A 24,378-nucleotide genomic window follows, 5' to 3' on the forward strand; every position below is an offset into this window, starting at 1 on the left:
TATATTTGGCAACTAGGGAAAATATTTCATTGTAATCCACTCCTTCCCTTTGAGTGAAACCTTTGGCCACAAGTCTGGCCTTATACCTCTTATTTTCTGTATTTGAGTCACCTTCTTTTATTTTAAAAATCCATTTACAGTCTACAACCTTTTGATTTTTAGGTCTATTAACTAAAATCCAAGTTTTATTTTTAACAAGTGAATCCATTTCCTCATTCATGGCTTCCTTCCAAAGCTTAGAATCAGGACATTTAATGGCTTTATCAAAGGATGTAGGTTTTGAATTTAAAGAATCAAAAGCAGAAAATAGAGTGACAAATTCTTCACTATTAAACCTGCTGGAGGGAATTATAATTCTTCTTTCCCAATCTCTAGTTAACTGGTAATCAGTAAGAGTATTATATGATATTTCAACTTCATTTCAGATTCATCATGCTCATTACTTATTTCAGATTCAACAAGCTCCACCTCAAAATTATCATCTTGATTTACAGCATTCTGTGTTTGAGTTTCCATGATGGTTTGTTTAACAGGTGCATATTCAAGAGTTCTAGGGTCTCCAGATTTGATACAAGGCATGTCATTTTCATTAAAAATTACATCTCTGCTTATTATGACTTTAAAACCATTTTGTTCTTTAACCCACAGCCTATAACCTTTTGTTTCCTCCCCATATCCCAAGAAAACACATTTTTGGGATCTAGGCTCTAGTTTGCCTTCATTTTTGTGAGAATAGGCTGCACATCCAAACACTTTGAGTTTGTTATAGTCAAGTGTTTTTCCATACCACAACTTTTCAGGGACTTGACAATCAATAGCACTAGATGGACTTCTATTTATTAGAAAAGTTGCAGTATTTAGGGCTTCACCCCAGAAAAACTTAGGGAGACCAGAACTGTACAACATGCATCTAACTTTTTCCGAAAGAGTCTTATTCATTCTCTCAGCAACTCCATTTTGCTGAGGTGTGTATGTTACAGTTCTATGTCTAAGAATTCCAAATTCTTTACAAAATTAATTAAATTCAAGGTTACAAAATTTAAGTCCATTATCAGTCCTCAGTGCTTTGATTTTCTTGTTCGTTTGATTTTCAATCATAGACTTCCATTGTTTGAAAATCAAAAAAGTATTAGAATTTTGTTTTAAGAGAAAAGTCCATATTTTTCTTGAAAAGTCATCTACTATCAGTAGATAGAACCTAAATCCACTAAATATATTTACTGATGCTGGACCCCACAGATCAGCATGTAAGTAATCCAAGATTGAAGTGGATTTAGGGATTCCAGTTTTAAAAGGCAGTCTTTTCTGTTTTCCAGCAGTACAATTTTCACAAAAGTCTAATTTTTCAATATTATCAGTTCCAAAACATCTAAGTTTGTTTAAAATGATTAGACCTTTCTCTAAAATGTGCCCCAATCTTTTATGCCAAATTAATGACTTATCAGAAACATGATTTGAGGCCGTGGTACAATGACTTATTACTTGTTCAGCAGAAATTGTATAAATGCCATTTATTTTTGAAGAGGAAATAACACATATGTTTCCTAAAAATAATCTCAGAAGACTCTTGTGTATAGTGATGTTATATTTTTCATCCAATTCTCCCAGGGAGATTAGATTCATTTTCAATTCAGGAACATATCTAGCATTTTCTAATTCAAGGGTATAATTTTCAGTTAACATCAATTTTATCTTCCCAATGCCCTTAATTTGACAACTCATGTCATTGCCCATCTGAATTTATCCTCCATTGAAATTGAGAAACTCAGAAAACCACTCTTTAGTGGGGCACATATGGAAGTTACAACCAGAGTCTAGGACCTATTCTTTTGAATCCCTCCTTTAGGTGTTCACAAGAACAACCCCCTGAATATCAGTTTCATTATTGCAGGCTGCTGTTGCAGAATCATCAGTGTTGTTTTTATCTTTCACATCTAAGATTTTCTTAAAGCAATTCTTTATCAAGTGTTCAGTTTTGCCACAGTAATAGCATTTTCTGATCTAGTTCTTTGGTTCTACTTGATTTTTGTTCTTATCTCTATTTCTATTACTCTGAAATTTTCCTTTCTTGGTTGAATTAAAGTTGTACTCGATCTATTTCTTATTTTGATTCAATTTCTCTTTCATATATAGCCCTTCACCAAACTTAGAGTCTTTTGCCTCGATTTTCATTTCAAGTTCCTTATTTCTAAGGGCTGCAGTTATGATATCTACTGTAAGAGTCTGCTCCCCATATTCTAAAGCATTTCTAATGTCTTTATATTTCTCACTTAGAGAGTTTAATAAGGCAACTACTTGTTGGTCACTAGAGATCTCCTCATCAGAGTTATCTAAGTCCTGAATCAATTTAGTGAATTTATCTAAATTTTCTTCTAGGCCAGAAGAGGGATCGAATATGAAATTGTAAAATTGCCTGAGGAGGTAACATTTATTAGGCATGGACTTAGTTAAGTAAAAAGTTTCTAATTTTGTCCATAGAGTCTCAGCAGAATTGGCTTCTGCAGAGGCAGTTTCTCCTACTTTTCTAATTACATTGTCTGATAGATGAAGAAAAATAGTACTCCATGCAATGTCATCTAATTCTTTCCTCCTATATGCACTAATTTCAACAGCCCATGACCCATCTAGGGCTGCAGCACATCTTTGCTACAGTAAGAGGGCTCTCATCTTCTGGCGTCAGAGAGTGAAATCTCCAGTACCATTCCATGTCTCTATGTCTAACTTATATGAAGTGGACATGATGACAAATATAATTGAATAGCATGCAATTATGCAATATACAGTATAAGTGATTCAGGTAAGTAAGATAAACAACAAGACAATTTTATTTTCTGAATTTAACTACCTTATTTACAGGCTTCACGATTAACTAGAACACTGTCTAAATGAAAAAAGAGGGTCAGAATTATATCATGAAACTGAAATCTTAAAATTCCAGTTTAGGAGTGATCATACTTAAGCCAGGAAGGAACCAGGTTACACTGCACACTGCACAGATAAATGTATTTTCAGAACTCGGGGTCAACTCAGCAGGGATCGAAGCGAGTCAGCTTAACTCGCCAAACTCAGTACGAGTTAGAACACCCAGTTGAAACTCAGTTGCGATTTAACTCAACTCGCCAAACTCAGTACGAGTTAGGGCAACCAGTTGAACACAATTATGAGTCAACTCAGAAAAATTCAAAAAATAAAGGAGCAGGACTTGAGGATCGAATTTTTCAATTTCATTTACAGAAAACCAACTGATTTCAACTAAGGAAGGGTTTCGAATCTTTAGTTACAAGTTTTGTACGCAATCCAACCCAGTTAACAAAAAAAATTCAGAGTTTAAAAAAAAACTTTTTAACAAAACTTGAACCTAGGGTTCCAAAAATAATAGATTTGAAATTCGAGAGAAGAAAAAATTAAGAAAAAAATCAAGAAACTGGCTCTGATACCACTGTTATGTTTTAAAACTTAAAACATTTGGATCGATCCTAGGAAAAACCATTAAAGAACTGCAGAAATTAAAGAAAATTAACACAGGATATGTTTTGCCCTTTTAAAAGGGTCTAGTGTTCGATTTTGCAACCTAATCACTCGTTGAGCATCTCTCACGAGATTAAGCTCTAGATCCACTAATAACGAACAAGAACCGTGTACAAATGTACGAAGAAATTGGAAATTTCTTCGAGTTTTTTCTTGCCTTTTGACACAACAACACAAAACTGCTATCACTCTCACATGTCGCACAAAACAACCATTTCTCTACACAAATAACAGAATATTATCAATCACAAAGATCGATTTCATCTAACATAGCCAAACCTTAGTTTTCACACAAAAAACGAAGGACAGAGAGTAAGACGAAGAGACACAAAGAATTCTCTAGAATATGAATGAAAAAGCCAAGACCCAGTGTGTAAGTATCTGTATTCATCCAAACAATCAGAGGGCAGAGACTTAGCCACGTGTACGGCTAATTTTAATTCTCGAAGAGGCGTTTTTATCAAAACACGATTTTATCAAACTTGAAATAACCACAGCAACCCGGTGGAGCATTTGGCCCAATTTACAGAGGCCCACGAAGCTAAGAATCATGTGAGACAACCCACAAATAATTAACAGTTATCAAGTCTCATATCTTCTTCTCAACCCTGCAATCCCACCCACTACCAAGATGAGTAAAGGACTCATATCAACTTACCAGTGATGAAGTAATATTACGTGGCATTAAATATAAAGATATAAGTTTTATAAATAAAGTAAAAAAACATGGCCATGTCTACAATTATGATTTCCCTCAAACTTGAGCCTTAACATAGAAAACATGAAGGGATTGCAGGAAAATCTTGGAACTCTCGCATAGAACTTTTGTAGATTTATACAATATACACTCACCTAAAGCAGTGGTAGCATGAGAAATTCCTAGGTCTTTAAAGAGAAAAATATACTGTACCTTTTCAAAGATAATAATTTATATAAGGAAATATTATATTTATCTCTATCCATCCAAATACTTTTTGTTGACCTCAAAAAATGGACTAACAGAATCCCCACCACGGCCCCTCCACATGGACCCACCTGCACATTGAACACTCCGTTAGAATGCAAAGGTCATCTGCCGAGAAAATTTCCGACAATCATTTGCACTTTGACGATTAAGTCAACGGCCCGATGAAAAATAATATGATAGTGCAAGACACAGGAGAGGGGGTTTTGGTTAGGGTTAGAATGATATATCATAAGTGTGAAGCGAATCCATATATAAAAAAATTGAATTGGGCCAAATGAGTTTTGTGAAATGGGCAAAGTTCAAGCCCAAATACAATTTTTTAATTAAAGAAGTCCAATCAATTAAATAGTCAATGTCACGTTGGCCAATGAAGGACATTGCATCACGCGTATGCCATGCAATTTATAGGCATAACACTCTTATCATTTCATTCATGATACTCAACAAATCTTGTCATTGTTTCCATGAAATACTAAATGAATTATATACCAGGATAATAATTCTTTATGAAACATTGTTGCCATGTTCTTCTCTTTATTAACTCCTTTAATTTCTTGCATCTCTATCCATTGTTCTTTTCTTTCTCAATATGAATTCTAAATCAACCAAAGCATTTATCTTAATTATATTATAATTACTTGTTAACGACCTTTCTTCTTAATACCAAGGTTTTTCTGATCTTTAGTTCGTTGATCACCAAATTAGTTCGAACTATTTTTTTGTACTAAACAGTTTGCAATAAAAACAACATATTTTGTTCATATCTTTTAAATATATCAACTACCATTTCTCTGTATCATGTTTTCTCTTCATTTGAAAGATTCCTCGTGTAGTAAGAAGTAGAAAACGTAGAAAATCTACATCACCTTCTCTGGTTGGACCTCTTTCTACTAACAGATGTCATCACTTACTATCAATAATTCCCATCTTCACGTATCATAAACGTTGATAGAAACATGACTCCATGAGTTTTTTTTTTTTTTTTTTTTTCTATGATCTATTTATAGTTGTTTGTTAAGTTATTTCTTATTTGAGTTATTTGCATCCTACTATTATTTGTGAAAAAAATTTCAAGAGCTTAATTTTGACATTGAATCTAACTATCTATTTTTCTTTTTTCTTTTTTTCGTTAAATTTGCCATAACCTAACGAATTTTATGTTAGATATGTTTGTCCTTTACTTGTGATAAAAATTAAACAACTCTACCAATGAATAAGAAATAAAGATATCACATGAAAATAATCCTATGATTAATCTCAAAGTAAATAGTAATCCAAGACTTCTCCAAATCAAACACTACTTGTGACTCTTTTCTCGATGATGATCGAGTCAATTGAATCCTAAAATACATAAATTAAGAGCTTGAGTGATAATAATCAAACAGTTAAATAATGAATAACAAATGCCAGTATGGTATAGCAAATGGTAATAATAAATGCTAGTCATTTAATAAAGAATATAAGCTGAGAAAAGCATTCAATAAAGACATCAAATTTGTTTCCCATTATTAAAATCAATAGTCAATACAACATTACATTTGAATAAACGAATATAAGAATAAAAGAATTAATTTCTATAGACATTTTCATGACAGAAGAATTGAAATATGAAACAGTGCACACTATTGTCAGAATCTTGAACGCTTGCATTCTGCAGATAAGCCTTGAGGAAACCTTGGAACATCAGCACAATAATTATAAATCATGTGTTTCTGTTGTACCCAACGAAGTCTATTTCTTCCCTTTGCATCCAATTCTAGAGTTTGCCAAGTCCCAGAATTAGAGGAATCAACAGACTTGGAAGCACAAGATCCAACGTTCGATCCAGATGCACAGATATTGCCATTGACATTGAAATTCCTGTAAGAGGCAACAAAAGGAGCTTTTGTCCAGTCAGTCTTGATTCTTCCACCTTGTGTCGCCCAATCGTCTGCATTCCATAAGCTACAGTATACTCTCATGGGCTGGTTTGTAGGAAATGGAATGCCAATTGCCTGGTGATTGTTGAATACTCTGATAGGAATGTTGTCCGCCAAGAAACTGAAATTCATAACCAAGAGAATTATTATTAATTTTCTTACTGTTTGAAGATCAATGAAAGGGACACTTAAGGGCTTTGTATATTGACTTACATGATTCGTTGAGAATTCCAAACGATGGAGTAGGTGTGGTAAGCTGATGTTGGATCAAACCAGAGATGGAATTGTTGTTCCTTGTTCCCTTTTCCTTGAGAATACACATTGGTATGAACAGTATATGGTTGTCCAGATGCATTGCCTAGAAACTCGAAATCAATTTCATCGTGACCAGGTCCTTGAGACGCTAACTGCACAACAAAATAAACAAACAATTCAATAATGGATATCAAAAAAAGAGGGGTGGTGGTGAGTGAAGGAAAAATTGAGCACTTACGAAAAATGTGGTTACAGTTCCAGCAGAGTCTCCAGGAATAAGCTTAAGTTGCATATCGAACCTTCCAAACAGGTACTCATTCTTGGACTGAAATCCAGAACCAGAATATTGGTCTAAGGAGAGCGTTAGAAGCCTGCCACCCTCCATTATCTTACCTCGACCATCACCCCAGTTTATATCAGCATCCCTGTAGAAGCTACCAGCAGAAGGGGTCACCAAAGAAGTCATGACAATAGAAACTAAAACAACTCCCAGATTCAATAGAAGTTTGGAATTTGAAAATGTTGCCATTTTTGTAGCTGAAAAAGAAATGTAGCTAGAGAGAAGGAGAGAAAGGGAGGAAGAGTGAAGGTGTTTTTGTTATGAGTAAATTTTGAAATGGAGCCTCCATATATATATGATTTTGTGAGGTGGGGTGGGGTGGGGTAGGGTAACATGGAGGTTGATCTTGATCAGAAGGAAGTTTCTGTGTTGAGACCGGACAGCGTATTTGAGCTGGACAGAATAATTTAGTGAGTTAGCCAATTAGCTGGTTTCAGAAATAGAAGTTTACGCGTAATGGTATGACTTTTGGAAAATTCCCTAGTTGATATCTGGAATTTGTCCAATATTTTAATGAATTCTTAGTTGCTTCTCACAATGAAAGCGCCAAAGAAGATGCGTTTACACGTTGCTTCCTGCAGATGGTGCTGTGTCAAGTAAGATACTTAAAAAATAAAGAAAATTCAACTTCACGGTGACATAAATTTGCCCTTGGATCAAGAATTTGGCAGTGCTCGGGGACTTGCAAGAAAGGCATTCGCCATGTCCTCTAATATTTTCAATGCTTATTCGAGAATTGTTAATATAGTTACAAACGTTTTTCGACGAGTTGAATAGGCTATTTATATGTTTTTGTTTTTGGTATAGTTAAAGGTGTAGATTGAGCATTCTAAATGTTTCGATTTGTGCTGGGGGGCGATCAAATGTCGTTGGAACTTTGCTTTATGCGACTTGATTATGGTACTTTGTTTCCTTTTTCAATTGATTATTTATTTCTCTTGAAAACACTTTTTAAAAATGTTAAATTCATGTAACACGTTTATACAATCCTAGAATTAACTAACTACTATAATGAATCTTGTCTTTCTATCGATACATTTTTGTACGAATTTCCTAAATAACGGCCAAAATAAAACTATCATTTTTTTAATGTTTTAAAATTAGTATTATCAAAATTAACTTGTGGTTCTTATTTGAATTGGAGAAAAAGATGCCAAAGAGTCACAATTTGAAGAAGAAAGGAATTTGGTAGAATTATTCCTTGATCCACCGAATTGCATTAGGTCAAAAATTGAAGACATTTTCCCTAATGCCTCTCTCTCTCTCTCTCTTCCTACCATTGTATTTGACAAAAGAAATTGATAAATAATTTCGATCTTTGAATTAAAGTAAATCAACGGCCCCATCTATTTATCAAAATCCTTCATAATCCTTACACCCAAATCCGATTGCACTTTATTTACCAATTGCAATCTATTTCTCCAGCTCTCTTTTTCATTATAAATCTGCTAAAATCCATAATTTCATTGATAAAATTTCTATTAAACATGCCTTTAAACAATTACGAATGCTTTAATGGGAATTTTGCCAAACAAAATTTCTTATAGAAAATTCCAAAGAGTCCAACCCACTGCACTTCCATGACAGCTTTCATGTGTGAATTCGTGGGTTCCCATGAAGTTTTGACCGAGCATACGTCTGGCCAGCATCTCAATCAGTGGGTTAATTGAAATTATTATTGATTGAAAGAATCTGGCCACACTATGTAACTCGTGATAGATATATTTGGGATATTTACAAGACTGATTATATCTCAGTTCGATTAAATATTGAAATATAAAATCAATATATGTGGATTTGAACTACTTCTCTAACAAATCTTAATAGTTAATAGTCATTAGATGAGATTTTTTTTTTTTTTTTATCTTGTACTAACATTGAATCTTTAATCGTGCATAACATAACAAAATAAATTGTTAAATCAAACCACTAGAGGTTGTTAAAGGCATACTAATAAAATTTAGCTTGTTCGTTGACCTGTACAAAACGTCGAGTCATTGCATTATCGTACCATTCAACTGAGTTCTACCAAGAAAGATGATACGGTTTTCGTTTTTATTATTGGGAAATGAAAATATGAAATAAAAGATGTTTTAGAATCCCTTTCTTCTATTTTATTTTCTTAGTCATTTTGTCGTTCCTATACTTTTTAAGTAATTTTTTGAATTTTTTTCATTGTTATATTATTCTTAGTAGCATAATATATTATTCTTTTTATAAAATTAATATGCTACACCGATTTGTGCGCTCTTTTCCTCTCCATATCTCCATTATTCATTAAAATTTTATATTAAAATCAATTATATCACATAGATTCGTATCATATTTTTATTTCTCAAATATTGCAACGTGAAACCAAAATTGTAGTTAGGGGCAAATGAGCCTGACAAGACATGGAAAACCCTTGTTTTGGACAATCTTCGTTGCTTCGCTAACCCCGCGAGTTGCGAAAACTTCCTTCAGTAAGAGAGTCTTGACCCCTTTTCTTTTTCTTTTTTCTTTTTTCTTTTTTTTTTATTCGTGTAAAGAATTTTTCGGGAGCCACTTTAAAATCATGAAAACTATGCCTAGAAGTACAATTTATAGCTTCCACTTAATTATTCATACTTATGAAATTAGCAAACAACCAATCCTCCATTTGTTGATTATTCAACTGATGGAAATTTGTTCCTCAGGGTCTTATTGACAAGCGAGACGTGAGACATAAGCCTAACTTTCCACAAACAAAAGTTCAATAAATACAATAAATAGATAGCGCGTTCGCACTATCAATGTAATAAATTAGGCCACATGAGAGTGAAATGCTGGAATATTGAAAATTATTAGAAACGAGTATCCTTTCTGTTCCTTCTGCAAATAGAAATCATAACAAACAAGTCTTACTCCATCACCACCCAATTAAGAGGTAAAATCCTTCCATACATAAAATTCAAAAAAGAAACAATTTCTGCAGCACAATGTTTCTTTTTCTTCAGAAAAACAAGTATAAATTATTCCCAAGACTCAAATATTTAGTTTGTGCAATTAAAGAATGAAGAAATTAACTTGGAAAATGATCAAATATCCATGAGACAAGGTCCAATATTTCATGTTCCTAGAACCTGGGAAGTCTGCATTCCTTGGGACGTCCCTGAGGAAACCTTTTTCCATCAGCACAGTAATTGTAGATCATGTAACTCTCTTGGACCCAACGAATCCTGTTTCTGCCATTGGCATCGAGTCCCTGAGTTTGCCATGGCTGATTGTTCAAAACTCCGTTGCAAGAATTTCCCGATGCGCTGACAACACAGCCGTTGGCATTGTAGTTCCTGTAAGAGGCAGTGAATGGCGCCTCTGTCCAGTCTGTCTTCACTCGTCCGCCTTGGGTTGCCCAGTCGTCGGCATTCCATAAACTTGCATATACTCTCATGGCTTGATTCTTTAAGAATGGAACTCCATTTGCCTCGTAGTTGTTAAAAACCCTAATAGGGATGTTGTCCACCAAGAAACTGAAAAATCAAATAAAATTGTCACGGATTATATAAGCTAGCACACATGTTCAATGTGGTTCACCCTCAATATAAAATTTAAATCCACTTGTAGCAACAGTTTTTCATAGTAAGCCACTGTTTGGTCTCACCAAACACTAACAACTTTGATTAAAATCCAATTCAAAATTAGCATTTAATTTTAATTACACATTTCATCGGATCTACTCATCTACAACTTTAAGTTCGATCACATATTTTATCAACTTTTATCAAAATCTACTAAAATTTTGATTTGTATCTAAACTAAACAGGGCTAAGCCTCAAGCATCTAAGTTTGTAGTCTTATAGAAAACGCCTTGTTAAATAATCCCTTATAAATCTAGGATTATTATGTGATTATTATACGTTCAGAATGCCTAATAGACCAAAAATACATTTGTACGGTCGAGGGAAAAAGTTTACGACATTTTTATGATCGAGAAAATTTTAAGAAAAAAGAACGGCTTACATTATTCGCAGTGGGTTCCAGAGAATGGTGTAGGTATGATAGGCTGATGTTGGGTCGAACCAAAGGCGAAATTGTTGTTCCCTATCACCTTTCCCTTGGGCATAAATATTAGTGTGGACTGTATAGGGCTGACCAGAAGCATTTCCCAAGAACTCGAAATCTATCTCATCATGGGCAGGACCAGCTGGAGATGATAACTGCAAATTAATGAAATAAATATTTAGCTGCTAAATTATATGACCATCTGGTTTGAACAAATTAAGTCAAATTAAATTGATAATTTCATTGATTTAAATTTGTTGAAAATTGTTTAAAAGGTTTTAGTTGTTAGAACAAACATACTGTTTCGACATATGCTCTAATACACTAATACCACGTTGAACTATCTTATATTTATGTATGCTTATAAACAAAAAGTAATTATCAGACTTACGTAAAATGTGGTGACAGTGCCAGCTGAATTATTAGGTATAAGCTTGAGCTTCACGTCAAATCTTCCATATAGACACTCATTTTTGGACTGAAATCCCGAGCCCGAACTATTATCAAGGGACAATGTGAGAACTTGGCCACCATCGAGTATTTGAGCGCGTGGACCACCAAAATTGATATCGACATCTTGGAAGAAGTTACCGGCCATGGCGGCTAACAAAAAAGTCATGAATATTGAGAGCCTAAGAGCCCTAGCACAATTCGAGAACGACATTTTTAGGGTTTATAGAGAAAGAAGGAAATCTTGAGACAGAAGGAATTGTTTGTTTGATATTTTGTGATCAAGGCTTTATATAGGTAACATAAAGCTAGACATAGTTGACATGTAACAAAGGAGTTTCCGAGGAAGGGAGATTATAAATAACTGTATACAGCTAAGTTTGATGGATGCACATTTGGTGGTAGCGAATAGTTAAGACATCAGAGGTTGACATATCCTCTTTAACGCGTTCTTGATTTTAATTTGAAAATGTTTTTAATTATTCGGTTTAAATTAATTTTTGACTATTATTTTTCTGTTTTCTTCGGACGAATGTACATTAATTGACGTGGCGAAAGCTTATAGGAAACAATATTTCATGAAAATTCAAACTTGTTAATTCGTTCATGGATGTCAAAAAAAAAAAAAGAATAATGAAAGAAACTTCTCAAAAAATTTATTAAATAAAATCAAATTCAATTGATATTTAAAGAAATAATCAAATTTTGAATAACAACTAAACTCTAGGAAATGACGAAAATTAAAATTATTAATGTTCAGAATTAATCCACAATAAACGAAATAAAAAATCAAATTTACTAAATATAACAAAATTATCCAGAGAACCGAAAAACGCATTTTTTACTTTTTTTCGAAAACAAATACCCCGAAAAATTATTTCTTTTGACACTGCTTCCTTTTCCATACAATCTTATTCTTTCTATACCACGTCATTAATCCAAGATATGCAAACAAAACTTACAATTTTTAACACTAAAAAGAAGTCAAATTAATATAATTTATTATACTACTTAATATTGTCCTACATTATAAATATCGAATTGGAATCGAAACACCTCGGAAAGTTTTAAGCATAAGCACAAAAATGGTGCATCTTTAAAAGGAAATAATGCAGAAATCAAAAGTTATACGACGGTAGATTGAAAAATGATGTACAAATTCTTTAATTTTGTCTAATCCAATAAATAAATAAAATAAAATATAAAAAATAAAGTCTAGAATGACTAATCTTAATGTTGCCGGTTTAATTTTTATTTTATTTTTTCCTCCTGTGGTCGTTAGATATGAAGCGGTCAAACTTGATTTCGTTGGTGGATTCCAATCATTTCCAGAACATAAAATTTGTCATTGTGTTCTAGGCACGATCGAACCTTACACCAGTTGCTTTGGTGGTTTTGTCACGTCTTTTTATCTTTATTTTATTTGCTTATATCCCCTTTGCAAATTTCATAAAGCTTATATATATATATATATATATATATAAACTGAACCTAATTTCCAATTCTCACGATTTAATATTACATATCTCGATGTAAATAGATATTTACTCGACACAACGAATTGTATGGACTGATGGACACATTGCAACTACAAAAGATATTAAAATTTTGAAAAGTGAATAAATATTTAAGTTTAAGAAGATTCTCTACATTAGGTCAAATCTATATTATTTAATTTGAGAAGAAATTTTTAAAAGGAGCTAGGTTAGCATTGGTGATGATCTAATAGCAATGGGGTTAATTTCACAAACGGTCACTGAACTTACAGAAAAATTGCAAAACGGTCACTAAAGTAACGATCAATTAAGTATTGGGATGTTTTCAAAAATGGTCACTAAAGTTTAAAAATTTTTGAGTTATTTTTACGGTAATTTTTAGACCACTTCCGACCATCGATACCATCGGATTTTGATACCGTTGGAAAGCCTACAATGTCCTCTTCAATTACAACAAAAAATCTCCCCAAAATTTCAAAGGATTCGGTTGGAATAAACCCACAAAATTGGCTACCCGAAAAGGCAAAAATCTGCCCAAATTTTTAGATTTTTGGTAGACTTTTGTGGCGATTTTTTGACAACTTCCGACCACCAAAATAGTCTGATTTTGATATATTGGAAAACCCACAATGTCCTCTTTAATTAGCACCCAAAATCTCCTCAAAACTCCAAAGGATTCGATCGGAATAAACTCACAAAGTTGGCATCCCAGATTTTCGCCTTTTTGGGACGCCGACTTTGCGGGTTTATTCCGGCCGAATCCTTTGGAGTTTGGGAGAGATTTTGAATGGTAATTGAAGAGAATATTGTGGGCTTTCTAACGGTAACAAAATTCGGCAATCTTGGTGGTCGAAAGTCGTTGGAAAATTGCCGTAAAAGTCGCCCAAGGCAGATTTTTAGATTTTTTGGGGCGAATTTTGCGGTGATTTTTCTATCAAATTCCTTGGTGTTACGGAGAGATTTTGAGTGGTAATTGAAGAGGACGTTGTGGGCTTTCCAACGGTATCAAATCCGATGATATCGATGGTTGGAAGTAGCTGAAAAATTGCCGCAAATGTAACAAAAAAATTTTAAAAAGTGTTTTTCAACTTCATTGACCGTTTCAGAAACTTTTTAAACTTCAGTGACCGTTTTTGAAAGCGTCCCAATACTTAAGTGACCGTTATTGAAAGTTTTAAATTTCAGTGACCGTTTGTGAAATTAACCCAATAACAATATATAAAATATAAGAATAATTATATATATGTAAGATATGTGTCTGTACGTAATTACGAGAGTACAGTAGGAATAAAAATATAGTTGTCTGTGTATGTAAATAAAGAAAAAATGATGAAGTTGGGTATGCTACAAAAAAATGTAGGTTGTTATAAGACACTTTCATTGACCAAATAACAGTTCGTAATATTTTTGATTGATCAAGAGATCCTAATTTTTATTCTTTTAGCGACCAAAAATTAGTTGTTGATGGCCGATTTCATCAACCAAGCAATATGTTGTCATTGAAAACCTCAGCAGGAAGAAACTTCGCCTTTTTTTTTTTTTTTGTGCGCGCGCGCTTGTTATAAGGGTTTTAGTGACCAAATAGTGACTGGTAACGAAAGGCTTGGCAAGAATGATGATGTAAAGACCAATTATTAGTCACTAATGTCTGAATATTGCTATTTATAGTCAATGATCGCAGTAATCATCTTATCTGGTAACTTCTTGTTTGAGGCATTAATTTCATTTAGTTGTGTTGCCTCGAATAACAAGCTGTCACATAAAAATGACTATTGCTATCAATCAATGCATCAAACAATAAACTACTACATAAAAATGACTACTACAATCGCTAACTACATATAGCCATAGCCGGTCTTGAGGCGAGGCAAATGAGGCCCTCGCCTCAGGCCCAATACCATATGGGGCCTCATTTTAGGCCCCCCCCCCACCCAACCCAATTTTTCTTTCTTCAAAACAAGGCCAAAAAGCTCAAATGATTTGATGTAAATTTATTGAAGACAAGATCTAAAATGGTTAAATTTGGAGTTTTTTCTTGGAAATGGTGTGGGATTTGATGAATTTTATAAATGGGTGTCTATAAATATTTATGTTGTTGTCTTATTTTTGTACAAAAATTTTGTGAAGATAGATATTTATGTGATTGTATTTGTTGAATCTATGTCGTTGTCTTATTTTTGTACAAAAACTTTGCGAAGATATTACTACATTTTAAATTCTTTCATTCTAGATCTGCTTTAAAAGGGACAAAAAGTCGTATTTTAATATATATGTATATTTTTGTTTAATTTTAGTTGATAATAAGTTTTTAATCAATTGTGTCGATTTCATGATCTGCACTTCCACACTTGGCACAAGTTCTTTCACTCTATAATTAAATCTTTGGTATTGTTATTTTATAATATAAATCATTTCTATAATATATTTGGTTGTTGTTTAAATGTTAGTTTTAAGTTAGCAATATGTCACATAATACAGTGTTAAATTTTGCATTTACGTAGATTTCGCCGAGGCCTAATTTGTGGAATTCGCCTTGGGCCCCCGACAATTATAGGACTGGCCCTGCATATAGGGTTACTCCTAATATCTTGTCTTAGCAAACAACCATGGATTGGTAACTAAAAACTGGTTTGTGATTGGGGTTTGTAAAAAAAATAAATAAATAAATTCAACTTTCCAATTATATATTTCACTAAACCCGTGTTTAGACTCAATTAATTTTAAAATGCATTTTTCATTTTCTTTTTGACAACCACACATATTCTAATAAATTATTATTACACGTAAATTTAAAGTTTTTCTCCCCTTTTAACCACATATTCTTTAAAAATCACTATTGCAAAATACCTTTTTTTTTTTTCCTTCAAAAACTAATTATAATGAAACTCAAATGGGTACTAAATATTATCAAAATCTATTTAAAAAGCTGATTTTTAGTCAAATAAAAAAGGGGCTATATCACATCTTATAACTGACAACTCAACTAATATTTAATAATTCTGATTATCAGAGAGTTAGGTACACAGTAACACAGTTGACATGGAGCGTAGTAACTTACTAAATGTAGGAATTCCAAAATTTTCGTCCTATTTCCTTTTAATCCGGATCTATGTTTTAACTTTGCAATATTTAACAAAATTAGTCAAAGTTAAACGTGCATTACACATTATTCTAAAATATTTTATAAGCGATTTAGATGTAATATTTGGTACCAATTTGTTAGAATGAGTCTTGGACGAATGAAAGAAAATAAAATTTAACATAAAAATTTAAGAGAAGAAAATTGTGCCCTCAAAATTCAATTTTCATGATTCAAATTTTTTGTAATGATAAAATAGTATAAATGAGCAATCTTTTTATATTATATTTGATAAATAAAAATTAATTGTTAGTACATAAATTTAAACAAATATTAAAATTTTTAGATATATGAATATGAATAAACTCATCTATAATAACCTAGATTCATGTAATTCAAGATTTATCAAATGAAATCTAGGTTAATGTGAATGTTAATTAATTGAGAATTAATAACACAAATTTTATAAATGACAATAATTATGTCGTATTTATTACATATCGAAAAATGAAAAATAAGGTATTATTGAAATATTTGAATTGTAGGAAGATTAAAATCGCCCAAAAAATGATAGATATCATATGGATTAATATTTATCAACGGACTCCCCTAGTTTTGCTCTGTTTGTGAAATCTGCCAAATGGCTAATGAACTTTATTAGGCTTTATTTGGGATTTACATTTTCTTATTGGGCTGGGCATAGGCCGTAGGATCTAAATCCATATAAAACAATAACACAACAATTGACATTATTAGCATCAAGAAGAAAATACAAGAAAATGGCCTCTCTTGAAAACCCAGCCCCATCTTCTCTGTTTCATTAATTTTACCAAAAAATAAAAAAATACTAGAAAAATCTATGTGCCAACCGATTATGCAGTCCACTTCAATTGCTCCGTGGCATACTTGCTACTACTATCCTGTCCCTAAACATTTATTCTCCCCAAATCTCCACCTCCAAAACCAGAAGAATCTCTCTGTAAAACCTTCAAAAAAACTCCGCATAAACAATAGTTTCTTCACTTTTACTGCAACAAACAGTTGCAGTGAAGATCAAGAAAAGAATCAGAATCCTTATCCAAGAAAAGACCCAGATGAAGATAACCCCAAATCTTGCCAAGGTTTTTGCTCTTCCATTGAAAACCCAAAAACCAAATTCAGAGAGAGTGAAAGGGAACCAGAAAGTGAGGTAGATAATTTTTTGGACATTTCATCAAACATGTGGTGGACAGATTTCAAAGCTTTCTTAGGGCAAAGAATTAATTTGGAAGGCCTTGCTTCTTCTGTGGGAATTTTGTCAAAAGACAAGCACTTGGCAATCCCACATGTTTCTGTTCCTGATATACGGTACATTGATTGGAGTGAATTGAAGAAAAGAGGATTTAAAGGCGTGGTCTTTGATAAGGATAATACTGTTACTCTTCCTTACTCTTTGAGCTTGTGGGAGCCCCTTGGATCATCCATAGAGCAATGTAAATCGATGTTTGGTAATGATATTGCAGTGTTCAGTAACTCTGCCGGTAATTTTGATCAAACCTATTTATATTTTTTTGGCTAATTTCATTGTTTTGAAGGGTTGTTAGTTTTGTTTGATCAATTTTCTGCTGGTTTTCCATCATATTGTAAATTTTTAGGACTATACGAGTATGACCCGGATGGTACGAAAGCTAAAGCTCTTGAGGATGCAATCGGGATAAAGGTGATTAGGCATAGTAAGTTCATTTCATCAGCTAAAAAGCTGTCATTTAACTATATTATTCCTCGAATTTCATGTATCATGGGTAGCATTTGATATCGATCAAGATGACGGGGCAGTGCCTATATTTGGACATTGGAAAAGTAGTAATTAATGTTGTGTGTGTTTGCTTCGATTATTTATCTAATCCAGGGAATAAGAAGCCAGCTGGAACTGCCGAAGAAATTGAAAAGCACTTTGGTTCTGAGTCTTCTAGACTGATCATGGTAATGAATTCCATATAGAAGATTAATCATATGCTCTTGTTCCTTTTCCTTTTTTCCTGTTTTTGTTTAATAATTTCATTGCACAATAAACTGGTAATGTAAATGGTAGGTGGGTGATCGGCCCTTCACGGATATTGTTTATGGAAACAGAAATGGTTTTTTCACGATATTGACTGAACCACTTTGTCTTGAGGGGGAGCCTTTAATCGTACAGCAGGTTGGTTTTTCTGAACTTTTTTCTGTCAGTACTGTCTAAGCAAACCTCTTCTTCCTTTAGTAGAGTAACATTAAACATAAAAAGAAATGTTAACTGTGAGTTGAAGATTGCTGAGACTTTATGTTGATGTCTTCTTGTTACAAAATCATTTAGTCGCCTATCTCAAGATGATTGCAAAGTAATGAGGAACTCATTTTTCGTTGCATAACTACAGTCTTGGAACCTCAATATTTATATGTTGTGTGAAAATTGAAGTTGTTCGAGTGTCCAGGGCCATACATAAGCTTGGACTAGAGTTTGGGCTTCTGTATGTTGCTTGAGCTTTTGTTATATCCCCTCATTGCTCCACCTTACCAAATTTTATAGGTCTATTACCAGTAATTCTGAATCGTAGAATTATCCTAGTCGGCTTTGAAAGATTCTGAAGTGGTGTCTTGCTTACTTAACGGTCGACCAGAAAAAGAGACTTGCGTAATCTCATTGAGGATCTTGTGATAATTGTTTCTAGTTTTCCGATTGCTAAATGTGTTGTTTATAGGTCTGATTCTTCCAAGCATACTATAACTTCTTGAAAAGATTACGTTTATATATGCTGCTAGAATTATCATGTATCCCAATATGTATAAATGAAAGAAATGGATGGGAGACACTAGTTGCAACAAAATTGAAATGGAAGATCTAAGAAGGATAGTTGCCTAGCTAAAAATTAATAAAATAACTGTAAGGTTCTAGGAAAGATTAATTAAACTAAATAAAAAAGTCATCTGCAAACAGTTGTTATTAATTATTATTTCCTGATCTTATGCTCTATAGATATTATTGGACCTTAAATATAGTTATAATGAGAAACAGATTGAAGATAAAATTAGGGACGCTGACTTAGGTAGTTGGAGGCTTGGAGCATGTCTTACATAGGCCTAATGAAACTTTTATTCACAAGTGCCGAGACAGATTGTGTCCTAGATCCTAATAGAACAAGTTAAAAGAATTTGAGACCAACAGGTCAGCATGGTTTATGTGGTTACGTAGAATTTGATTTAGGGGATTTTTGATGGATTGAATGAAGTGATAGAAAATGATTCAAGCAGCCAACTTCCAATCAACTATGAATATGTATGTCAGAATTTTGTTGTAGAAACAGATTGAAATTCTGTTTATCCTGGGAACTATTGCATTTTCTTGTGCATGTGGAGAATCAAGGCATTGAAGTAGAGCTTTAAGTTCTCCATTTTACAGAATCCGTGCTGATATGAGAAAGCAAAATCTTTGCAGGTGAGGTTTCTTGAACTGGCCCTTGTGAACCGATGGACTGGAAAAGGTTTGAGGGCAATCGATCACAGGCTTCTTCCAGATCCCCGGCAATGTGTAAAAGATATACCACTCTGACAAATGTCATTATGTATAAGAAAAAAAAACAATTTTTCCTAGGCAAGTATCTATTATTCTTTTGCATGTGGCCGTTAATTGACTACATTTTGCAATATTTTTTTCATTCATGATACAGTTGAAAACAATGCAGAACTTACTTGAAATGGTGCATCAGAACTGCTTTTTGTAGTTTGTTCCAAAGTTCCACAATTTGTGTTCATTTGTGCATCAGTGTTGTGTTGTTGGAAAATTTAGAAAGAAACGAAGAAGAAGATGAAAAACGATTAAAGAATAATTTGATATTGAAGAAGACTTGAACGCGTATAAAAGTTGTCCTAAAACGATATTTGCCTCATTTTCTAATTGCTTTAAGGATTTTCGGCATATAGTTGAAGGATTAAACAAGCTTAAGATGAAGGACATCAAAGCAAAAGGAATATCTTCAAATTGAACAAATTGAAAATCAAGAAATGAATATGTAGAGAGAATAATGAATTTTCTCAATAACTTGGATGATAAGGGAATGATTATTTTATTTTTATGTATTTAGGGAAGAATATTATGATGTATTTATGATCTCCAATCATCCCTATACGAATTTGTACCACCTTTACGTGAAAAGATGCAAGAAATCAATCAAAGGACACCACTTTTGAAATTGAAAAATCTGCCAATGGGTAGAAATCTCAACTATGCAGCTGGAAAAAAAAAAAAAATAATAATAATAATAATAATATAAAGGTTGAACCCCAATCTTGAGGGTCCCCAATGCCCCATCTTTAAAGCTTTGTGAAGAAGGTAATCACGGGATGTGCCCCAACAGGCCAAGGAACAAGAGTTGTCTGTACACTGCACCTACAAAGAGTTTAATTCCACATCTCATGATTCAAACCCCTACATTGCGACTGCTAGCGAGGCGTAAGATAACCTCACTCATGTCCTTTACACTATTATACTATGCCCCCGAGGGACAATAATAATAATAATATATTTGCATGGTTAGATGCAGCCGCACAAGTCACTAGGCCAATTTTTAGCCTATATTTTTTCCCTTTTTTTCGATTTTTTCATCCAAATTCAATTTTGAAACAAGATTTCAACATATGTTATATCTCATGCTATGTTGAAAATAGTCTAAAATTCTCCTCATTTATTGCTTGATAAATATAGATTAACGTCTTTTATCCTTTTGATTCTTCTCCAATCCTGAGAATGAATAAGTCATCTGTCATCTCTGGTTATGTAAATCTATTTTCTACGATTCCACACACGTCTTCTCAACGATAGACAAGGACTCTATCGACTGTAATTTTTGTGCTGAACTTTGGAAGTTGTGGTTCAACATACCACTATGTTAGAAGGAAAAGTGACCCACTTTTGACCCAAACCGAGTTTTTTCCGAAGAACAAAGTAGGTTTTTCTTTCATTTTTTTTCCTCGCTCTCTTAGCATTGCTTCATACTAAATGCATATCTAACTTCTTGTATTTGATGTGTAGGCGTGCCTGATTGCCTTGTATATGTCATACATATTCACAACTAGTCGTTTCGAATGTTTGATAAGGTAGTCTAAAAATTAGTGACAATATTAAGATAAGAGATTAGAAATTTATACAACCTATTCATGTACTATGTATCAACCATGTCCTCGATTTTCAGTCTTGAAAAGGAAGAACTTAGATAAGTTTTTGGTGAATTTTTGTTTCCAAACGTGCACTAATGATAAAAAAAATAAAAAATAAATAAATAAAGACTCATTATCAATAAATCATAATTCAATGATTTTTGAAGTCTACATCGTTATTTATCCATCACTAAAAACCTAATTCGTCTTGACGTTTGGTTTTGCAAGCTCATAACGCTATTATATTGTTCAATCTTATTTAATACTGCGTATTAAAGACATTCAGCGTGTCCGCTGATTCCCCTTATGTGAATTGAATGGACAACTCAAGAAAATGAAAATGGGTTCAGATAACTTTAATGTTTCTATGTACCAATCCACCAAATGTAGAACAGCTTGGCTCTACTGTGTAACTACTGCTAGCTGTCTCTCTGACAAACAATAAGAAGATAAATTTTTTGAGATTTTGCGGGGGATGAAAAGTCCAGAATCCAAAGGGCGTGCATAATAGAATTGCTGGTGCCTCATTTACTATCAGAATTTATTGTCACACTCTATTATTTATATGATACTTCACCTACTTTTCTGCCTTTCTCATTAGTGAAATTAATTTCTATTAACCTATGCATCATTTCTTTCGAACCACCGACTGCATCTGCATAAGAGCCTAAAATTCCCGAGCAATGTTAGCACTACCGATGCTTAGCGATAATAAGCCCTGTATCCTACCATAGATCTTATTTGATTCTCATTTTTTTTTTAATATATTTTTCTCTTTCTTCTTTTCAATCACACATTTTTCAATAAAATAATAATACACGTAAATCCAAAATTTTTCCTTATTTTTTAACCACACATATAATTAATTGCATTTTTTCAATTTCATAGGATCACTACTACTTAGACTCGTGATAAGCGCCTATGATGCTTAGGTATGGATAAATTATCTGCTTAATCGACCAAACAGTCAAATTAAACCGACTTGCATTGGTTGGAGGGATGTTGGTTAGGTCGGTTTGCCTGGACGGTTGGACCAACCCATAAACCTGGGTTTGAGGAGTCGAATTTAGAAAAAAAAAAATGAATTTCAAGGAAAAAATATCCTTGAACCCACAACAAACTAACTTGAATTGGTTTGGATTGGGTTATTTTTCTTGTTGGTTCAGTTTCGGGTTAAGATTTCTTCCATCCTAAACTGTCAGTTTGCTTGTCGGGTTGGGTCCAAACTTGACTCATGCCCACCCCTACTGGTCCTACATACCATTATTCAAAATTCAGGGTTAGGCTGAGTCGGTTTGGTTTGTCGAGTTTAAGGTGATTTTTCTTCGAAAATTAATTTTTTTTGTAAAACAAATCCCTCAAACAGAGCCAACATCCCTCCAAATCGACCCGACTCTTGGGTCAGTTTGACAATTTAGGTGAGTTAGGCGAGTAATTTGCCCATCCTAATTATATGAAAATTTTCAAAAGTGCTAGCATTTAGAGTTCGTATAGATTTCAATACCCAATACTCAAAGAAAACTCAAAACTCCTGTTTGGTGGCCATTATTTCGAAAAAAATAATGTTCTGAATAATGATTTTTAGGAAAATATTTGGTTAAAATCTATGAAAACTTTAGATACTTATAGCATCAATTAAGATTGGTGTACAAAACTTTTTTTGACAGAATGTGTACAACCTCTCATAAAGGTATGAATCCCACACGAATAAATAATGTTAAAAAAATTAACCCACCCTCCTCCCCCCACCCCGATGTGAGGTGTTGGTAAGAGTTCTGTAAACCCTTAATCTGTACACCTATCATCACCAATTATAGCATAGTCCTTGCAATATGGATAATTCCCTCAGTACGTGGAACGGTTGACAAGGTTTTTACATTGTGTTGGAAGCACATGTATGGTCTCCTTTTTCATTTTTTCCCCCCATCTTCCAATGAAACTATGCCATGTGTTATAAGTCAAAAAAATCTGTGAAAACTTTCTGTATTTATAGTATTGTCTTTGCAATATGGAAAACTCCCTATGTTTGGGTGTAGTTAGATTTGGGTCGATTTCAACTCCAACACGAGATCAAAACCAAATTAAACAGTTTGGATGAATTTCAATCCAAATCAACTCATTTTATCTCTTAAACTGAACCAAATCGATTTGGTTTGGTTTGATTCGATTAATCAATTTGGACTTTTAGTCCAAATTGAATTTTTTTAAAAAAATTGTCCGAGTTTTGGCCCACTTAAATTATAAGAACTAAAATAACTAAATAATTTAATATTACAAGAACTTTTGACTAAAAATAAATTCTGATTAATAGAGACAGATCGACGAAAAAATTAAAAATTTTGTTTCTTTTTTATGTATTATGTAATATGATTACTTAAGTAGGAAAAAATACTAAGTACATTATAATGAGCTTGTAAAAGAAAATTTTCACTGTTATTATTTATCGACAATATCATAAATTGGAGGGAATCTAGATATAGTTATGAGATTATGGCTTATCTTTTGATTTTTACTTTTTTAAATTTAAAAAAAAAAAAAAGAAAAAAGAAAAAAGGCAAACATGTAGTTGGATTGGGTTGATTCGATTAACCAACGATTTGAAACTTCAAACCATAACCGAACCGATTCACATTGGCTTTGTTTAAAAGAAAATCAAATCAAACTAATTATATGTATCAAACCGACCCGAACCAATGGTTTTGTTTGATTGGTTTGATTGATTTTTTAATTTTTTTGCCCAAGCTTAAGTACAGGGAATGGTTGGCAGGGATTTTACAATTGATATGTCGATAACACCTGTATGGTCCTTTTTTTTTTTTTTTTTTTTCCATCTTCCAATGGAGCTGTGCCATATTTTATTTTAAAAAAATTGTGAAAACTTCTATACTTTTAGCATAGTCCTTGCAACCTGGATAATTCTCTGAGTACTGGGAATGGTTGACAGAATTTTTATAGGTGATGTGTTGACGGCACCTATATAGTCCTTTTTTTTTCTTTTTTCTCATTTTCCAATGAAACTGTCATGTGTTATTTGTCAAAAAAATATGTGAAAACTTTCTATACATATAGTATTGTCCTTACAATATGGATAATTCCCTTAGTACAGAGAATGATTAACAGGGTTTTTACAGGTGTTATGTTGGCAGCACCTGTAT

The 24,378-nt window shown here is 33.1% G+C and overlaps 3 protein-coding genes across 3 annotated transcripts; 1 reads left to right on the top strand and 2 right to left on the bottom strand.

The window, feature by feature from the left end:
- Positions 1-5,971: 5,971 nt before the first annotated feature.
- On the bottom strand, positions 5,972-7,272 carry LOC111370998 (xyloglucan endotransglucosylase/hydrolase 2-like). Its single transcript, XM_022992929.1, has 3 exons — positions 6,908-7,272; positions 6,628-6,821; positions 5,972-6,535 (listed from the first exon to the last, which is right to left on the bottom strand). The coding sequence occupies exons 1-3, from the start codon at positions 7,196-7,198 to the stop codon at positions 6,124-6,126; spliced, it is 897 nt and encodes a 298-aa protein (XP_022848697.1). The 5' UTR covers positions 7,199-7,272; the 3' UTR covers positions 5,972-6,123.
- Positions 7,273-9,819: 2,547 nt separating this feature from the next.
- LOC111370999 (xyloglucan endotransglucosylase/hydrolase protein 24-like) lies at positions 9,820-11,750 on the bottom strand. Its single transcript, XM_022992930.1, has 3 exons — positions 11,421-11,750; positions 10,988-11,184; positions 9,820-10,497 (listed from the first exon to the last, which is right to left on the bottom strand). The coding sequence occupies exons 1-3, from the start codon at positions 11,691-11,693 to the stop codon at positions 10,104-10,106; spliced, it is 864 nt and encodes a 287-aa protein (XP_022848698.1). The 5' UTR covers positions 11,694-11,750; the 3' UTR covers positions 9,820-10,103.
- Positions 11,751-16,890: 5,140 nt separating this feature from the next.
- Positions 16,891-19,811, top strand: LOC111371000. Its single transcript, XM_022992931.1, has 5 exons — positions 16,891-17,574; positions 17,689-17,766; positions 17,943-18,016; positions 18,126-18,233; positions 19,506-19,811. Exons 1-5 carry the CDS (start codon positions 16,914-16,916, stop codon positions 19,617-19,619), a joined length of 1,035 nt encoding a protein of 344 aa, XP_022848699.1. The 5' UTR covers positions 16,891-16,913; the 3' UTR covers positions 19,620-19,811.
- Positions 19,812-24,378: the final 4,567 nt, after the last annotated feature.

The sequence above is a fragment of the Olea europaea genome, chromosome 21 (genome assembly GCF_002742605.1).
Source record: "Olea europaea var. sylvestris chromosome 21, O_europaea_v1, whole genome shotgun sequence".
In the NCBI taxonomy this organism is placed as follows: domain Eukaryota; kingdom Viridiplantae; phylum Streptophyta; class Magnoliopsida; order Lamiales; family Oleaceae; genus Olea; species Olea europaea.